Raw genomic sequence first — 16,117 nt, 5'->3', positions numbered from 1 at the left:
GCTGAAAGGCTCTGTTTTCAAAATGAACTTTTCTCTTCGCCATTGTGAGGGGACAGCTAACAGAAGTTTGACTTGATTGACGCGAGAATGTTCCCAGGTAGCCTAGCGTTCGACAAGGAGGCTGCAGCGCTGCATTATGGGATCTTTAAGTTGTAGTTTGTGTGTTATTAGCACCTCCATATCGCCGGGGCATGCATAACAATAATAATAAATCTATATAAAATGATCTTGCGGGCCATAAAATGTTATTCCACAACTTAGACATCCACATTACTCACACTCACACATACATACAGGGCTGTGGGGGTGGACACACTATACAGCGTCCAGCCTCACCTCTGGTGCCACCTCTGAATTTTAAATGCATGTAAACATTGAGGGTTCTCAAGAGGGGCCGTGCTGACACTGCTGCTCTCTGGCAGGAAGCCATGCCCTGCCATGTTTTAAAAGCACTTTAGAACAGGACACAGCAACACTACACATGAGCGGGTGGAGGGAGGTTTGTGGTCTTCATACACCTCTGGTGGGCCTGGGGCTCGGTCCACTCTGGCACACCTGGCTGCTGGCAGAGTCCGCGGGCATGTCACTGCAGCCCCCTCTGGCTTCTGCTCTGTGGCTGCTGGGTGACCCCTCGTCTGGGGCTCTTCTCAGCTCTTCCCAGGAGGTAGGCACTGATGCTCCTCCGATGGTCCTTCTTGGGCTCTCGCACTCTGGGGCCTCTGGTTGTCTGGGGCCTGGATCTCCTCCATGCCTGCTTCATGCCCTGGGGGACGGGGCTATGGCTCCCTACACCCTCTAGCAGCTTGTATTCAACCTTTTGAATACAAGCGTGCTGATCCACACAGGTGTACACACAGGTGTACAAACTGGTGTTCACAGACACTAACTTTTCTTAGCTGCTACCTCAAAGCACATTGTGCACAGTCGGTCTTTCGTGCTGCAAAATAACATTCATTATTTAGTATCTACTGTTATTTACACTTAGCTAGATTAATGCAATGATGCTGTGTTTATTATGTTGCTCTCCCCTCTTTTCTTTCCTTCGCTCTTTCTTTCTTTCTTTCTTTCTCTCTCCCTTTCCTATCCCCCAGTCATGTCTGCAACTACTGAAAATAAAATAAATAAATAATAATAACAAAGGTAAATCAAATGGACCAATATGGCAAGGCCGTGATGATCCACTTGGTAAAGTAAATCTGTTGGGCATCTTTCTTGGCCTTCAGACAAAATATTCTGATGGCTAAAGAAGCAAACAGGACAGGCAAAAAAGGGGGAAAAAACAGTGATTTACATTTGAATTTAAAAACCGTACAGTAAACAGACAAAGAAAATTAAATAACAATAAAATAAATAAATGAAAAAATGACAAATGAATCAGTAAATATTAAAACATGAATAAAATAGACAACAAATAAAATTAACAAAGTAAAGAAGATTAAAAGCGAACTAAAACAGACTACAAGCTGACTCTGGTACTACTACTGCTTGGAAAAAAGGTGCGTTTTTAAAGTGATTTTAAAATTTCAAGTGTTGGGGCCAGCCTGATATGGGGGGGCAACTTATTCCATAATTTGTGGGCCTACAACAGCAAAAGCTCTGTGAGGACCAGTGTTGGTCAAGTTACTTGAAAAAAGTAATCAGTAACTAATTACTGATTACTTCCCCAAAAAGTAATCCCGTTACTTTACTGATTACTTATTTTCAAAGGTAATTAATTACTTAGTTACTTAGTTACTTTTTAAAAACACGATTTACAACCTGAATAGGTGATAAAGCGATAGATCTTTCAGCCCAATTCTACTTTTTCTGCATAATCCATCCTGTAGCTGCCCACTTGGAATTACCACTCGTGACGCAGAGAGCTTCGACTGATGCAACTTTATTCTCTCCTCTTTAAACCACCGACAATGTGGCACCGTGAAAACTATAAAGCAAACAAATACCATTAAACATTTAAGTACAAAGTGCAGAAATGTTCACATTTTACTACAGAAAATTATTTTGATTAACTCAAATAGTGACATTGACATAAATCAATAGTTTTTAAACTATTTATGTTACAGCATTTAATAAAATGAATTAACGACAACCTTTCTGTCTCTTAAATACATAAACAATCATTCGCAATCATTAAAGCAACCTCTTTCTGCTTCCAAGGGTGCTAATCATGCTGAACCAACTAGCCAACCTCCTCCATGCACATCTCTTAGCCAGTCTTTCCACACCACAAACAAATGACATGCATATACAAAAAAAAACAAAAAACCGAATTCAACCATATTGTGTAAACTTTCAAAGTTATAGCATGTGACAGGTAAATAAAAAACATAGTTTTGCATGAGTATTTTCAAAAAATAAAGGTTTTTACTCACTCTGAAGCAACGTGTTTGTGCCGTTTCACTGAGAACAGAACAGGAAGTCTGACACAATAAAAGAGGAAGTGCTAAGGTACTCTTCAAAATAAAAGTGCAAAGTAAAGTGGCTTTGCCGGCATTTACACATCATACAAAATGTAATCAAATGGAAACGTCTCTTTTTAAAACTTGTTTTATTAGTTTTAACCTTTTAACTTCATGCATCAAGCAAACATTTAATTATCTGCAACATTCTCTGACTGGAAGAAATTTGTTTAACATTTAAACCTATTTTCTGCACATTCCAGCACATAAAATAAAATATTTTTTGTGTTTACACTCACTCTTTCAAATAGATGCAAGTAAAACACAGCAGAAAATAAATAAAGTCAAAGACTCAGCGGTCCTTTTGCTCTATTTTCACCTGTAAAGCAGGAGTGGGGTAGGCGGAGGTTTACCCTGGTGCAGGTGTGCCGCAGCTGTCAGTTGAAGAATCCACGAGTTTCTCTGTGAGTTTCCCATTACGTCGTAGCTACTCGGTGCTTGCTCGGAGGTTTAGGGATTTATTTCGCTGTAAAAAGAAGTTTTCTTCCCACGCACAACAGACACTAATGTTTTTGTCACTTTTTATGGAATCAAACTCAAAGTAAGGTCAGTGCTTCCACGCTGTAAACACTGCACGCTCATACTCTCTCCCGCACTCCATATATGATCCATTGTTGATCTGCATACAGCTGTTGTCTCAAACGTCGCACTCGCTTACGTCACAGTCATGAGACAGTCTTGCAAAAAAATCACGGTTTTAGTAACGCAGTAACGCAGCGTGCTTACGGGAAAGTAACGGTAATCTAATTACCGTTTTTGCAATAGTAATCCCTTACCTTCCTCGTTACCTGAAAAAAGTAATCGGATTACAGTAACGCGTTACTGCCCATCTCTGGTGAGGACCCAAGTCAGATGGTGGGACACCAGGGCCACTCGGCCCAAATATAATGACCTCAATCTTGTTTTCATTAAAATTAAAAACATTCAGAGCCAGCCATGCTCTGATATCCTTAAGACATCCTAAAATATGCCTGAGGGGGAGGAAGTGCAGACTCTGTGCTGTGAAGTGCTTTAAAACCTGGTGAAATACCTCAAAAATGTTTTGTCTGTTTAAAAAAGCCTGTAGCTGTGAAGACACTACTTTTTTTCTTCCAAATTTTCGAAACAAAGGGAAGCTTTAAAATAGATCTGAAATGACACAAAAATGAGAGGCTGGACCACTGACTTTTTAAAAGTTACAGGTCGCCTAAAGTCAGGCTGCTGTTTATCAGCCCTTGAATATAAGGTCCAATGGTCTCCCAAACTTATTTAACAAAGTGAGGGGGGAGGACATCACTGGGAGAGGCAGACTTGATTTGGTAATAATTTTCCCCAGATAGGACAGAGACACGGGTTCAAAATGGTTAAAAACTACCAAAGGCGTAATAGAAGGGTCATAAGAAGGGGGTGAGATATGTACTCTAATAGTTAAAATCTTATCAACAAAGAAATTTTAAAAAGCTTCACAAGTTTCAACAAAAGCTTCTGTACAGTTGGATTGGGGAGGGCTATGAACAGAGTTTAAAATACTAAATAAGACACGGGGCTTATGGTAGTTGTTGTTAATAACACCTGCAAAATAAACAGATTTCTGATATTTACTCCAGCTATCTTTTAGATATCATAAGACACGTGTAGCTTGTCTTTTTTCCATTTCCATTCTGCTGTTCTGCACTGTCTTCGAGCAGCCCGAGTGCTGTCATTCAGCCATGACTCTGACTTTGATTTAGGCTGCCTGACCTTCAGGGGAGCAACAGTATCCAGAATGTTTTGGCAAGTGGAGACAAATTCATTAAAAACATAATAGATAAAACACATTATAATAAAGTACAGTAGGTTGGGAGTATGCTTATGTTGTGATGTCCCTGCCTCCACATAGTTATGTAACTGACAGGCACATTCATATATATTATGGCTTATATGTATAATCGATTTTTTGGTATGTTTTTGACCTGGGGGTAGAATTACTTATGAATGGGTGAAATAAAAACACAACACATAAGGTTCTTCTGTCTGGTTCTTAATTAGGAAAAGGCAGAGCTTCCTCTCTCATTATGTCTCACACTTGTTCTCTCACCAAAACACAGCACAAATCCCGCCAATGACCCGCTTCCTTATAAACCCTCAATCAGGTACCGAAGCAGTGACGTACTGAAAGAAGCTTCGGACGTCGCTGGCCACGTGACTCTGGCCCGTTTTTGTTTTGATTGACAGGTGTCGTGGCAAGGTAGGTATCCTCGCCAGAATTTGTTTCCCTGTGTCGGGAGCGCGCACTGGGCAGGGAGCGCGGATCCAGTTGACTCCGCCTCCATTTAAACCAACGTGTGGTTACGTTACCGTTCAGTGCTTGGACAACAGAACATGACACACGTGGTATCGGACGATTTACCGAATTAGAGATAATCACGTGTGTGTGGACTGGATTCACAGGAAATTTAACGCTCTGTATGCAACGATTCAAAGCACGTTTGTCCTTGAGCTGGACAGAGCGAACATGGTCAGTGTAACCCGTTTCTGCTCTTTTATGTATCTGTAATACATCCCTACAGTATGTGCTGAACAACACAACGCACCTCTCGTGTAGCTTCAGCAGACTGGCAGCGATTACAGCAGCCAGCCTCACCTAACTGGCCAGACTGGAGAGAGAGAGGTGGAATGATACATATAAACACTATTTTATACAGTCACTGATGCAAACTTATTCTGTTGGGTCGAATACTTGCTGGGAATGCAGATTTTGACCTGTTGATTAGGACGTTTTTGTTAATGGGAAAATTTTTTATTCACAAATGCAGATACTTTAAAGCTAAACCTTGTATAAACAGATGGCTGAATGACTTTAAACTCGGGGTTAAATCGCTGAAACTTGTGAATACTAAGAAAGCCCATAAACTTGTTGTTTTATTTAAAGAGTTTAATCTATGTTAAAAAAAACAAAGAAACAAAAAAAAACCCTCCCTTTTTTATAATCATGACTGCCCTTTTTTGCTCATGTTATTTTTTGCCTTTGGATCAAATCCTTCAGTGACTTTTCTTTCTTTTTGTACTAACTCTTTTAGCTTTGTGCTTATTGTTTTTTGTTTGTTTGTTTGTTTGTTTCTTGCTATAATGCTCAACCGAGGATGTAACATAATCGGATTAATGACGGTGCCTTGTATGTTATACTGTTGTTTGTAAATAAAGTTTAAAAACCAACTTGTTGGGTGTGACTACGTATTCTTCTTCCTTTAGTATTTCCGCCCCCTGTTGGCTCTCCAGGAGACTGCAGGTCTTCCTGATCGTTGACAGATGTTTAGTGAATAACAGAAACACACAGTATTAAAGATTTATACCGTCTGTGGTAAATTACAGCTTAAGAGTGTTCAGTCAGACATAAGTAGCTCTAGTTAGCATGTGAATGTGATGCTTACTTTGGATTATGGAACTTTTTCCGGTATTCAGGCGGGCTGACAGCTGGGAGGAGAGAGACGCAGAAAAGCGGAAGTTTTTCCGCCTCAGCGTTTACAGAAAGTGAGAGAAAGCAGCGGGAGAACAGTGCCTCACACTAAGCTGCTTCACAAACACTGAAGAATGATTTTCCATCAGCAGTGATTCCAGGTGTTCACATTTTACATGAAGTATTGAAGGTAAGCGCGGCATTAAATTCTGCTTCCTCCTGGAAGTTCACATTCGTAGTTCTGCTTCCTTGTTGGAGTTGTTTTCATGTGTGTGTAACAGGGAATGAGATACAATAATAAGTTATATTAGATCATGTGACTGTTGCTGGTTTGAAGCAGAGGTGCAGAGCTCTGTGGGAAAGAACCGGAGGTCTCGGTCACGGTAGAGTTCTGGTTGTGGCGGTTTCAAAAGGCCACGATAGTCACGTGATCTTAACCCTAGAACGCTATCGCTATAAACAGCAACACAATCACTAATGCCGGGTGATTTTTACCCGATATAATATGACCAACAAAAAGTACTTGTCATCAAAATATATCAAAATTTGACAACACATGACAAATTAGAGTTGTCTTCTTTTACTTTCAACTGTGCCATGTCTAACAAAATGAAAAAAGTGTCATGTGGGGACCCTAAAATAATGCTCCAAAATCACAGAAAAATTAGGGCAAAGAACAACAAAATTCCTAAAAAAAATAATGACACTGGAAAGCTGGTCTTTGGTCCACCCATTCCTGGGACATTTGAGACTTCCCTGGTGAAGGCACAGTCTCCTCGACGCACTAACAGCTGCAGGAGAGAGAAATCATGTAAATGTTGAAAATCAAATAGCGATAGTATTCTAGGGTTAAAGTTATCTGTGCGCAGCTTAATCTCTCATCTTCATCAGACACCAGATCTTCCTCACACACTCTGCTTCCTGGATGGTGAATGTCAGAGTCACAGATATAATGACACAATAATTATTATAAATGTTATTTAAAGGTTTGTGGTTTTTTTTACAATAAACAAATAACAGTTTGTTTATTGTGTGTTTCTGACCAGTTCGAATTGAGATTTTTAATTTGTAAAGTTTGTACAAACCAGGGATGGATAATTAATTTTACCGGAGAAAATGAGACTGTTGTGCATTGTACTGGTTCTCCAAAAGCTGATTCTGTTCATCTGGTCGTAGCGTTTTGTGGGAGAAACGTTTCGTCACTCATCCGAGTGACTTCTTCAGTCTCAGCTGACTGCAGGTTTCCCCAAATCTTATAAACAGTACATTTGCATAATGACTGAAACCAGCCCAGTGAAGGAACAATAGGCTGGGAGGTCAGTTCCTTAATCATAATTATGCAAATTCTCATGACCATTGATCAACAACCACTGACCAAAACCCACTGATCAAAGACCACTCAGGGCCTTCTTGATGTGCTGTTCTTCTGCCTCCCTGGCTGCTGTGTCAGTGGGGATGGTGTTCGCTCTGTGTTGTAGCGTCCTGATGACTCCCAGTTTGTGCTCCAGTGGATGACGAGAGTCAAACCTTAGATACTGATCCGTATGTGTAGGTTTACGGTACACGTCAGCTTTTAGATGTCCCCCATTACTGATGGAAATCTCACAGTCTAAGAAGGCTAACCTGCCACTTTTCATATCCTCCCTGGTGAATTTGATGTGTCGGTCCACCGAGTTAATGTGATCCGTGAAATGTAGTACGTCCTGGGATTTCATTTTCACCCAGGTGTCATCCACATATCTGAACCAATGGCTTGGTGGTGTTCCAGGGTAGGATAGCAAAGCCCTCTTTTCCACTTCTTCCATGTACAAATTGGCCACAATGGGTGAAACTGCAGACAATCGGTCTTAAAGGTGCACCCTGTTTATGTATTTTTGGTAAACCGTACAGGTTTGGTGTAGACTCCCCTGGGTACAGCCTGTGGTATGAGGTCCGGTCAACAGCCTTGTCCTGTTCTAACTGCTTCAGACAGTCTATCGCCCTCTTGCTGTAGCCACTTCCTGGGTCTCGTTTCAGGGGCTCATAAGTATTTTCATCACTGAGTACTGACAAAATCTTCTCATGATAGTCTTTCTGGTTTAGCAATACTGTGCACCTACCCTTGTCTGCTGGAAGGAGGATAATGTTGTTGTCATCACTAAGTGATGTGAGTGCCTTCCTCTCCTCCATGGTGATGTTGGATGCTGGGGGCTTTGCATTGCTGAGACAGGCCGAAACTTTCGTCCGTAGTTGCTCTGCTTCCACTTCTGCAATATTGTTGTTACGAATTGCTGTTTCTGTGGCTGTGATCAGCTCCACTAGCTTGGAGATTTACTTTCCTGGATGATTGAGAATGCATCAAGACATTGTACTGGTTCATTTATTACTTCACAGTGTAACTTTTTCTGCAGCTATTTAGAAACAACTCAACGTCCTTTTGGGGACAAAAACGAATCCTCTCAACTTTATTCAAGGTTCAAGCTGATGTTTGACGTTCACGTCCAATCACAGCTTTCATTTGGGTGATAGAAAAGTAACAAACGTCCATGTCAGTAATGTTGTCATTAGTGAAATACAAAGCAGTCAGTTTCCATCCATCAAATGAACAAACAGCAGACATGCTGTCCTTCATGTATAATATGATTTCTTCATTTTCCAGGTGGTAACTATGATGACTAAGAGGCTGCTCATTGAAACACTGAGCCAGTTGAGTCTAGAGGACTTTGCTGAGTTCAAGTCACTCACTGAACTGGAGAAAGATCTATCATCCAAGCCAAGGGGCCGACTGAAAACAGCAAACACACAGGATGTAGTGAAGCTGATGGAGGAGACGTACAGAGGAGAGAGTGTGGAGGAGACCAGAAAGGCTTTAATGAAGATGAACAGGACTGATCTGGTGCAGAGATTATCAGGTATCACCTCAGGAACCACAAATAAGAGAACAAAGACTTAAATATGTGAGAATACTGCACATAGTTTATCACATTCATATGAAACCAGGTGCTGACTGATAGAAAAATCTCTTGACTCTGTGTTGTGTAGTGAATGATGAACAAAGACGTTTATATTTTCGTGCTGCTTTTTATAACGTGGATTAGAGCAGAATATGTGCAGGTCAGGCAGGCTGGCTCATTACAGGAGGCTCAAACACAGCACACTACAAAATAATAGCAGCTTATAGCCGGTGTGCAGTGATATTATGTGACTGTTTCAGGACTTCACAATTACAACAAACCACTGAAACTCTTCTTATTAACAGTTAGACAGTTACAGAGGTCACATGCTCTGTATAGTGGTCGCACACATGCTGATACCTAATGATCCCACACAGTGCAGTGATCCACTGCCTCTGAGAGAGGGCGCCATTGAGTCAATAAACATCACAAATCCATTGTGGTTATTATGGAATCACACACAACATAAACACTGTTACACAAGCTCAGTTACAGTATTTTGATCAGATCAGAACAAAAACATCCAACATCATTCAACATGGTTGGAAAGTCTTCAAGCAGCTCTACAGGTTATAATTATGTCACTATTAACCCTCATCATACTGACTGAAGTCTGTGGTAGATTTTTGTCATACCTCACAGATGTGTTTTTTTCTATCATTTAAATTTTTAATGAATTTGTCAGGTTGTTGCTAATGTTTCACACAATTTTCTATTTCTGCTTTGATTGGTGCTTCTTTAAAAATACAAATGTTTGTAGGTGTCAGAGGACTCCAGTCAAACAATTCCACCTTTACAGTTTTAATAAATGGGACTTATTAACTGTATTGTGAATTTATTCAGTTGCAGCTGGTCCTAAATTAAAGTAACACACAGTATCTGTCAGTGTTTATAAAGAAGAAAGACTCAGATGCCATCACTGCCTTCATCGTCTGGATGGGGAACTTTCCAGAAGTTATCAGAATGTTGGAGACGTAGCTGCATCTACTGTACCTGAGAGAGCTGGAGTTCTCTGGTCACGCAACCCATATCAAGGAAGCATGTAACAGACACGCATGTGCAGCACGCTTTGGAGAGACAAAGCGCTTCATGGAGTCACGACCTCCAGCTCTCACTGGGGCAGTTTGAATCTGAATGTGCAACAAGTGGGTGAAAGTAGCACCTCCAAGTTTTAGGCCATGGTTCTCAGCTGGTAAAGGGTGGAGTGCTCACTCCAGGTCACGGACGAGTTCCCCCATTTGGAGGAGTTTAAGTATCTAAGGGTGTCGTTCACAGGGGAGGGGAGAGTGGAGCAGGAGACTGACAGATAGATTAGTGCTGTGTTTGCAGTGATGTGGATGCTCTGCTGATCTGCCCTGGTGAGGAGAGAGCGGGCCCTGATGTTTTAGATTTGTAGGTGGAGCTATGTTCCTGCCCATGCATATGGTCACAAGCTCTGAGGACTGAAAGAATGAGATTATGGATACAAACAGAAATGAGTTTCCTTTAAGTCTATCTGGGAATGTCCAAGTTATGTCCAAGTTACGGTTGGTTAGCATGGGAGAGGCAGCCTGGGACCCTCATTGGACAGAAACGCCCGGTCTGGAGTCGACTCCCGTCACGTTCAAAGACATGTAGTGTATATTTATATATGTGTGTGTGTGTGTGTGTGTGTGTGTATATACACACACATGAAAGTGATCAGCGATCAGAGTATCCTGTGTGTGCTCTCATTCACAAAGTTAGGCCTCTCTCTAAAATCATTATTAACGAGTTAACGAGGTTTAAGTGTCACTTTGATGTGAAATCTTTCATGTTCTAAATCCTCATAAAGCCTGATGATAAAACAGTTTCTAATCTGACTTTTTCTCTTTCTTTTCTCCTCAGACAAACAGTTTCCTCCACTGAGCCAGAGAGTGAGTAACGTCACATCAGTCGACTTCACACAGTTCAGCTTTGATTCAGTAGATGAAGACTGAAAATGATCTTCATCTTAAACACAAATCATACACATGAGATTCAAGCTGCAGCTTTGTCATGTACACATGAGTTTTATACATGATTGGTATAGAAATATTAAACCTTATTTACATTTTAAAAGCAGATTAAATTCAAGTCTTTCTGTTTATCAGTAAAGATGCGAGCAGTTAAAGCTCCCCTCTGTTTGTAAAATCAGGAGACTCACTGCAGTTTTTGTAGCTCAGTCTTTGACAGAGTTACAGTCAGGCAGTAAAACAGAGTCACAAACCTGTTCATGAAAATTAAATCCTTCAAAAAGAGGAAAAAATGAGCCAAGAAATAAAAAACCAATCCAAGCAGGTACCCACCGAGCACCAGATGTTCATGGAGGTTATTTTCTGCTCTACATCTGGTCGACCGGTCATGACCTTAAAAAGACGCAGCTTTATGTCTGAAGGTCAAAGGTCATCTTTTCAGGTTTTTAGAAGGAATTGGATTCAAACATGAATTTATTTTTAGCACACTAAAATGTTTCTGTTGATTAAAAATCAAGCAGACATTTGAATGGTGCATCGCTGTCATGTGACCTCTGTTTTTACCAGGTGGAAACGATGGAGTCTCTTATTGAGCTGCTTTTGGAGACACTGGCTGATCTGAGAGGCAGCGAGGTCAGAGACTTCATCCAGATCCTGGGAAGAAAACTTGGCTCAATGAGCTCCATGAGTCTGTCTGAGATGTCACACCTGCAGGACGTGCTGGACATGCTGGACGTGCAGGACGTGCAGGATGAGGTGTTTTTGATGGTGAGGACTTTTGGCCAACAGTCAGTGGAGAAGATCGTGGAGGTCTTAAAGGAGATGAAGAGGACTGATCTGGCTCAGAGGCTGACAGACAGCAGCTCAGAAGCTCAAAGTAAGATAAAGACAAAACATGTTAAAATGATAAAAGTGTTTCTGCTTCAGTTCATATTAGAAACAGTCAGATTTACAGAGCAAAGAGAGCATTGTTGACGAGCAGAAAATGATGTTCAGCAGGTTTAAATGTAACTTTTTTTTTTTGATCTCTGTGTATTTTTTTAAAGCTCGATTAGCTTTTATTAAACACTTATTTCTATTTCTGTTAATTTCTCTTTTTTCAGACAAACATCTGGATGAACATCTGTCTGCACTGATCCATAAAGTGAGTAACGTCTCATCTGTCTGACTCTGCAGAGTTCAGCTTTGATTCAATAAGATGCAGTTTGAAAATCATAATTTCATCATTTAGATTAAACAGTTGTCACAGAAATGTTTTTAGATTTAAAATCAAACATTATTAAAAAGTGTGTTTACATAAATACATCTTAATAAATAAGATAATAAAAGAAAACAAAGTGTTTCAGAGAAAACATTGAAAACATTCAAAGTTTAAAACAGCTACAAAAACATAAATCTGTAATTTTCTCAGTGAGGAAACATTTTTTCTTTATCAATGTTTGAATTTTCCAGGTTGCAACAATGGCAGCTGTTACAGATGTGCTTCTAGAAACACTGGAGGATTTGAGTGATCAGGATCTCAACAAATTCAAGTTGTTCCTGCAGTTCACTTGTTTTCAGAAGAGTCTTCCACAAATCGAACTGAGTGATGACAGAAGAGGAATAGTGAATGATATGATTGATAAACTTGGTCATCAGTCTGTGGAGGTGATCAGGGAGGTTTTAACAGACATGCAGAGACCTGATCTGGTGCAGAGGCTGTCAGAGAGCAGCTCAGGACTCAAAGGTAAGAGGAAATAATCTGCCAGAGTGTCTGTAATAACTTTAATACATTTTATTTATTCATTAAAGTTTATTTAACCAGGAAAAAATAAACTTGTGACATTAAAAATCTGTTTTACAAGAGTGTCCTGGCCAAGAAGGACAGCTGTACAATAATCATAAGCTGCATAAATTAATACAACAGATATGTTGGGATTATTCTTAACTGTGTGTGGAAGGATTTTAAATATAATATTACACCTTACAGTAAAAATTAATTTAAAGAATTAAATCAGAGAAACTCACAACAAGAACTGCATAATATAAACTTTATTATCATTTATAAATGAAAGAATTTGTTTCCTCTGATTTATTTTGGACAGACGTTGATAAATGAACACATTCAGGTTGTACAAACACAGTAAAATTAAACAGATTTGTTTTCATATTTCAATGTTTAAAGTAAAAATATTCAGCTTATTGAATCAGTGACTTTCTTTAGTAAATGTTCTTTTAAAGCTCTTTGAACTTCTTTCCTTTGAAAATATTTTTCTTTGTTTTTTGCATTTTGAGCTCATTAATATCAGTCTTGTGTTGTAAATGGATCTTTATGTTAGCTTTGATTGAAACTCCACTATGGAGACAGACGACCTGTATGAGGTAAATGATTCAAAGTCTTTTCAGTGATTTCTCTGTGATTGTGTAACTATGGCCTCCTCCTGCCTTCAGTCAGCACAGCTGAAAGTGAAATATTAAAGCTTTTTATTGTCAGGACTCAGTGTTATACTCAGGATGAGCACACATAAAGGACACACACAGTGTCTGTATCATGTAGTTACAGTTTGTATTCAATGTGTTGCAGCTGCAGGATCATCAGCTGAAGGATTTGATGTGGAGGAAACAGAGAAAGGTCAGTGTCCAGAAAACACATGAATCAATAAATACACTCATTGATATGAAGATGAAGAAGATGAAGAAGAAGAATTACTGAATGAAACAGAACTGGATCATTTCCTCACACGTTGATAGTTTCCCATCAAATATGACTTCATGTTAACAAGTTTAATGTTGTTATTAATCCAACTTACAAGGATCATCAGAATGAAATCAAAGCATCAGTTATTTCAAAGTGTCTGATTATTAACACTGATGTTAAATCAGTCATGAATGAAGCTTTTAATCTTTCTTTTCTGTCAGAGAAACACTCTGAGGATGAACGTTGGCCTGCACTGATCCACAAAGTGAGTCATGTCACATCTGTCTGACTTCAGATCATCCAGCTTTCATTTCATAAACACAGGATAGAAATCTTCAATAGAAACAAATGATTTGATTTTGATTGGAAAAGTCAAAGTTTGATAAGTTGAGCGTGTGCAGTGAGGGAGGTCTGCAGCAGGTCAGAAAAGTCCTGAACTTGTTAACAGAAGCAGAATAATTGTTAATCAGCTGTTTGTGATCATTGTGACAAAGATGACCAATGACATCATCACCTTATGTGATGGATGATGTCATCTAAACACATCTACATTTGTAAAGTGTTGATGAGAAAACAAACAAACCTGAAAGTGAGAAATGTCACATTTATCTCATGAACATTTTCTTTGAATTTTCCAGGTAGAAACGATGGAGTCTGTTATTGAGCTGCTGCTGGAAGCTCTGGATGGTCTCAATGAGCCGGAGCTCAGTAAGTTCAGTCAGACCCTGCGACGAATTCATCGCAAATATGACTCAGTCCTCTCATGGATGTGGTACATGAGGACAGACCTGCAGCACACAGTGTTTCTGATGGTGCTGACTTACGGCCAACAGTCAGTGGAGAAGACCATGGAGGTCTTAAAGAAGATGAAGAGGACTGATCTGGCTCAGAGGCTGTCAGACTGCAGCTCACTGCCTCGAAGTAAGACAACAAAATCAAAACTCATTAAAGTCATAAAACTGTTTTCATGTCTCATAAACGTCTGACTAAAGTCTTCTTTGACTTTATAAATAATATTTGTAATAAAGACAAAAAACACATCTTTAAAACATATTTTATGGCTGTTCTGGAAAAATCTACTTCAATAAATACATAAAAATGAGACCAGATTAAATCCAAATACTTTGTGAGGAGGAGTAAAAATGACTCCTTCATACTGTTTATTATTGCTGAGGAGGTTTCAGTGTAATTCTGCATATTGTCCATTTTTCCAAAGTCATATTTCCTGAATAATTGTCAGTTAGTTGTTAAATGTGTTTGTCATGAGTGACTTTGAGCACTTTTCTCCTCAGAGAAACACTCTGTGGATGAACGACGCTCTGCACTGATCCACAAAGTGAGTCATGTCACATCTCTGATTCAGTACAAGACAGCAGGCTGAAAGTCAGAGGACTAAAGTATCATCAGTTCTCATGTTGACTCATTTTTCTCATGATTTCTGCTGGATGTTTGTGACAAACTGAAGCTTCATTCAGTTTGACTTCTTCAGCAGTAATTTTCTGCAACACTAATGTCAGGATGTCTTTACCACTGAGGATGAGCTGAGGAAGTGTCAGCATGTACATTTGTCCTGACTCTTCAACAGGACAGAGAAATCTGAAAACATCAAACACTTTCAGATTAAACAGGAAACTTTATTCTACTTACAAATATTAATAAAGAATGAAAGATGATGTGAAATCAGGGAAAGATTCTTGATGGATATATTTCAGTTTTTATCTGCACAGTGAGAGAAGAACTGCAGCCTGTAAAGAAAAAGTATTCAAACCCATAAAAGTGGATCACAGTTTTAGATTTTCTTCATTTTTTTCATAAACGTACCACAACTAGTAAATAGATGCTTGTGTTTGGCTAAATAAATATGTGACCCCGTGATTGTGTTTATTGTTCCAGGCGGCAACAATGGCAGCAGTTGAACATCTGCTTTTAGAAACTTTGAATGATTTGAGTGATGAGGAGCTCGAGGAATTTAAGAGGATCCTGCAGACGATCATTCCTTGGAGGAATCTGTCATTCTTCTCACGGAGGTTGAGTCTCTCATCAACCAGAGCAGATGTAGTGAATCTGATGGTGGATGAACTTGGTCATCAGTCTGTGGAGGTGACCAGAGAAGTTTTCATGCACATGAACAGAACTGATCTGGTGCAGAAGTTATCAGAGAGCAGCTCAGCATCCAGAGGTAAGACCAACATGCATGAGTGTAAACTCTGTGTCATCAACAGGTTTTTGTGTTGGTGGTGTCATGGTGGTGCAGTGGTTAGCACTGTGTCCTCACAGCATGAAGGTTGTGTGTTTGAGCCTCCTGGTTGGCTGGAACCTTTCTGTGTGGAGTTTGCATGTTCTCCCTGTGCCTGCATGCTTTTCCTCAGAGTGCTCTGGTTTCCAGTCCAAACACATGCTTGTTGGCTTTATTGCTGGTTCTAAATTAAATGTGGGTGTGAAAGGTTGTCTGTCTGTTTAAAACCTGAGGTGGACAGGTGTACCCTCTCTCATTATCACAGCTGGGAACCCCCAGTTACTTTGGTTGGACAGGATGGAGGGTTTCTTCGTTGGGTTCTTATGTCATTTTATTTAGTTTCACATGATTTTCTCTTTTAAATCATCTGTGTCGTCTGAAGGCTGATTCTACTTGGATGTGTGATGATGTTTGAATCCTCAGA

The 16,117-nt window shown here is 39.8% G+C and overlaps 1 protein-coding gene across 1 annotated transcript in view; it reads left to right on the top strand.

The window, feature by feature from the left end:
• The first annotated feature begins 5,838 nt into the window (after positions 1 to 5,838).
• Positions 5,839 to 16,117, top strand: part of LOC147319758 (uncharacterized) — a 28,417-nt gene continuing 18,138 nt past the window's right edge. Inside the window, exons 1-11 of the mRNA XM_086312506.1 lie at positions 5,839 to 6,064; positions 8,513 to 8,765; positions 10,674 to 10,702; positions 11,348 to 11,657; positions 11,884 to 11,924; positions 12,233 to 12,506; positions 13,344 to 13,391; positions 13,679 to 13,722; positions 14,096 to 14,378; positions 14,750 to 14,793; positions 15,351 to 15,636. Coding sequence (XP_086168632.1) covers positions 8,522 to 8,765; positions 10,674 to 10,702; positions 11,348 to 11,657; positions 11,884 to 11,924; positions 12,233 to 12,506; positions 13,344 to 13,391; positions 13,679 to 13,722; positions 14,096 to 14,378; positions 14,750 to 14,793; positions 15,351 to 15,636 — 1,603 coding nt within the window. The 5' untranslated portion in view covers positions 5,839 to 6,064; positions 8,513 to 8,521. The remainder of the gene's footprint in view (positions 6,065 to 8,512; positions 8,766 to 10,673; positions 10,703 to 11,347; positions 11,658 to 11,883; positions 11,925 to 12,232; positions 12,507 to 13,343; positions 13,392 to 13,678; positions 13,723 to 14,095; positions 14,379 to 14,749; positions 14,794 to 15,350; positions 15,637 to 16,117) is intronic.

Source organism: Aulonocara sp. 'chitande type north' Nkhata Bay, linkage group LG11 (assembly GCF_057382095.1).
Source record: "Aulonocara sp. 'chitande type north' Nkhata Bay isolate Kocher_YH1m ecotype deep benthic linkage group LG11, A_spYH_male_GT1.1, whole genome shotgun sequence".
Lineage (NCBI taxonomy): Eukaryota > Metazoa > Chordata > Actinopteri > Cichliformes > Cichlidae > Aulonocara > Aulonocara sp. 'chitande type north' Nkhata Bay.
Note: the sequence above shows the minus strand (reverse complement) of the source record. Positions and strands in the feature narration are given on the sequence as shown.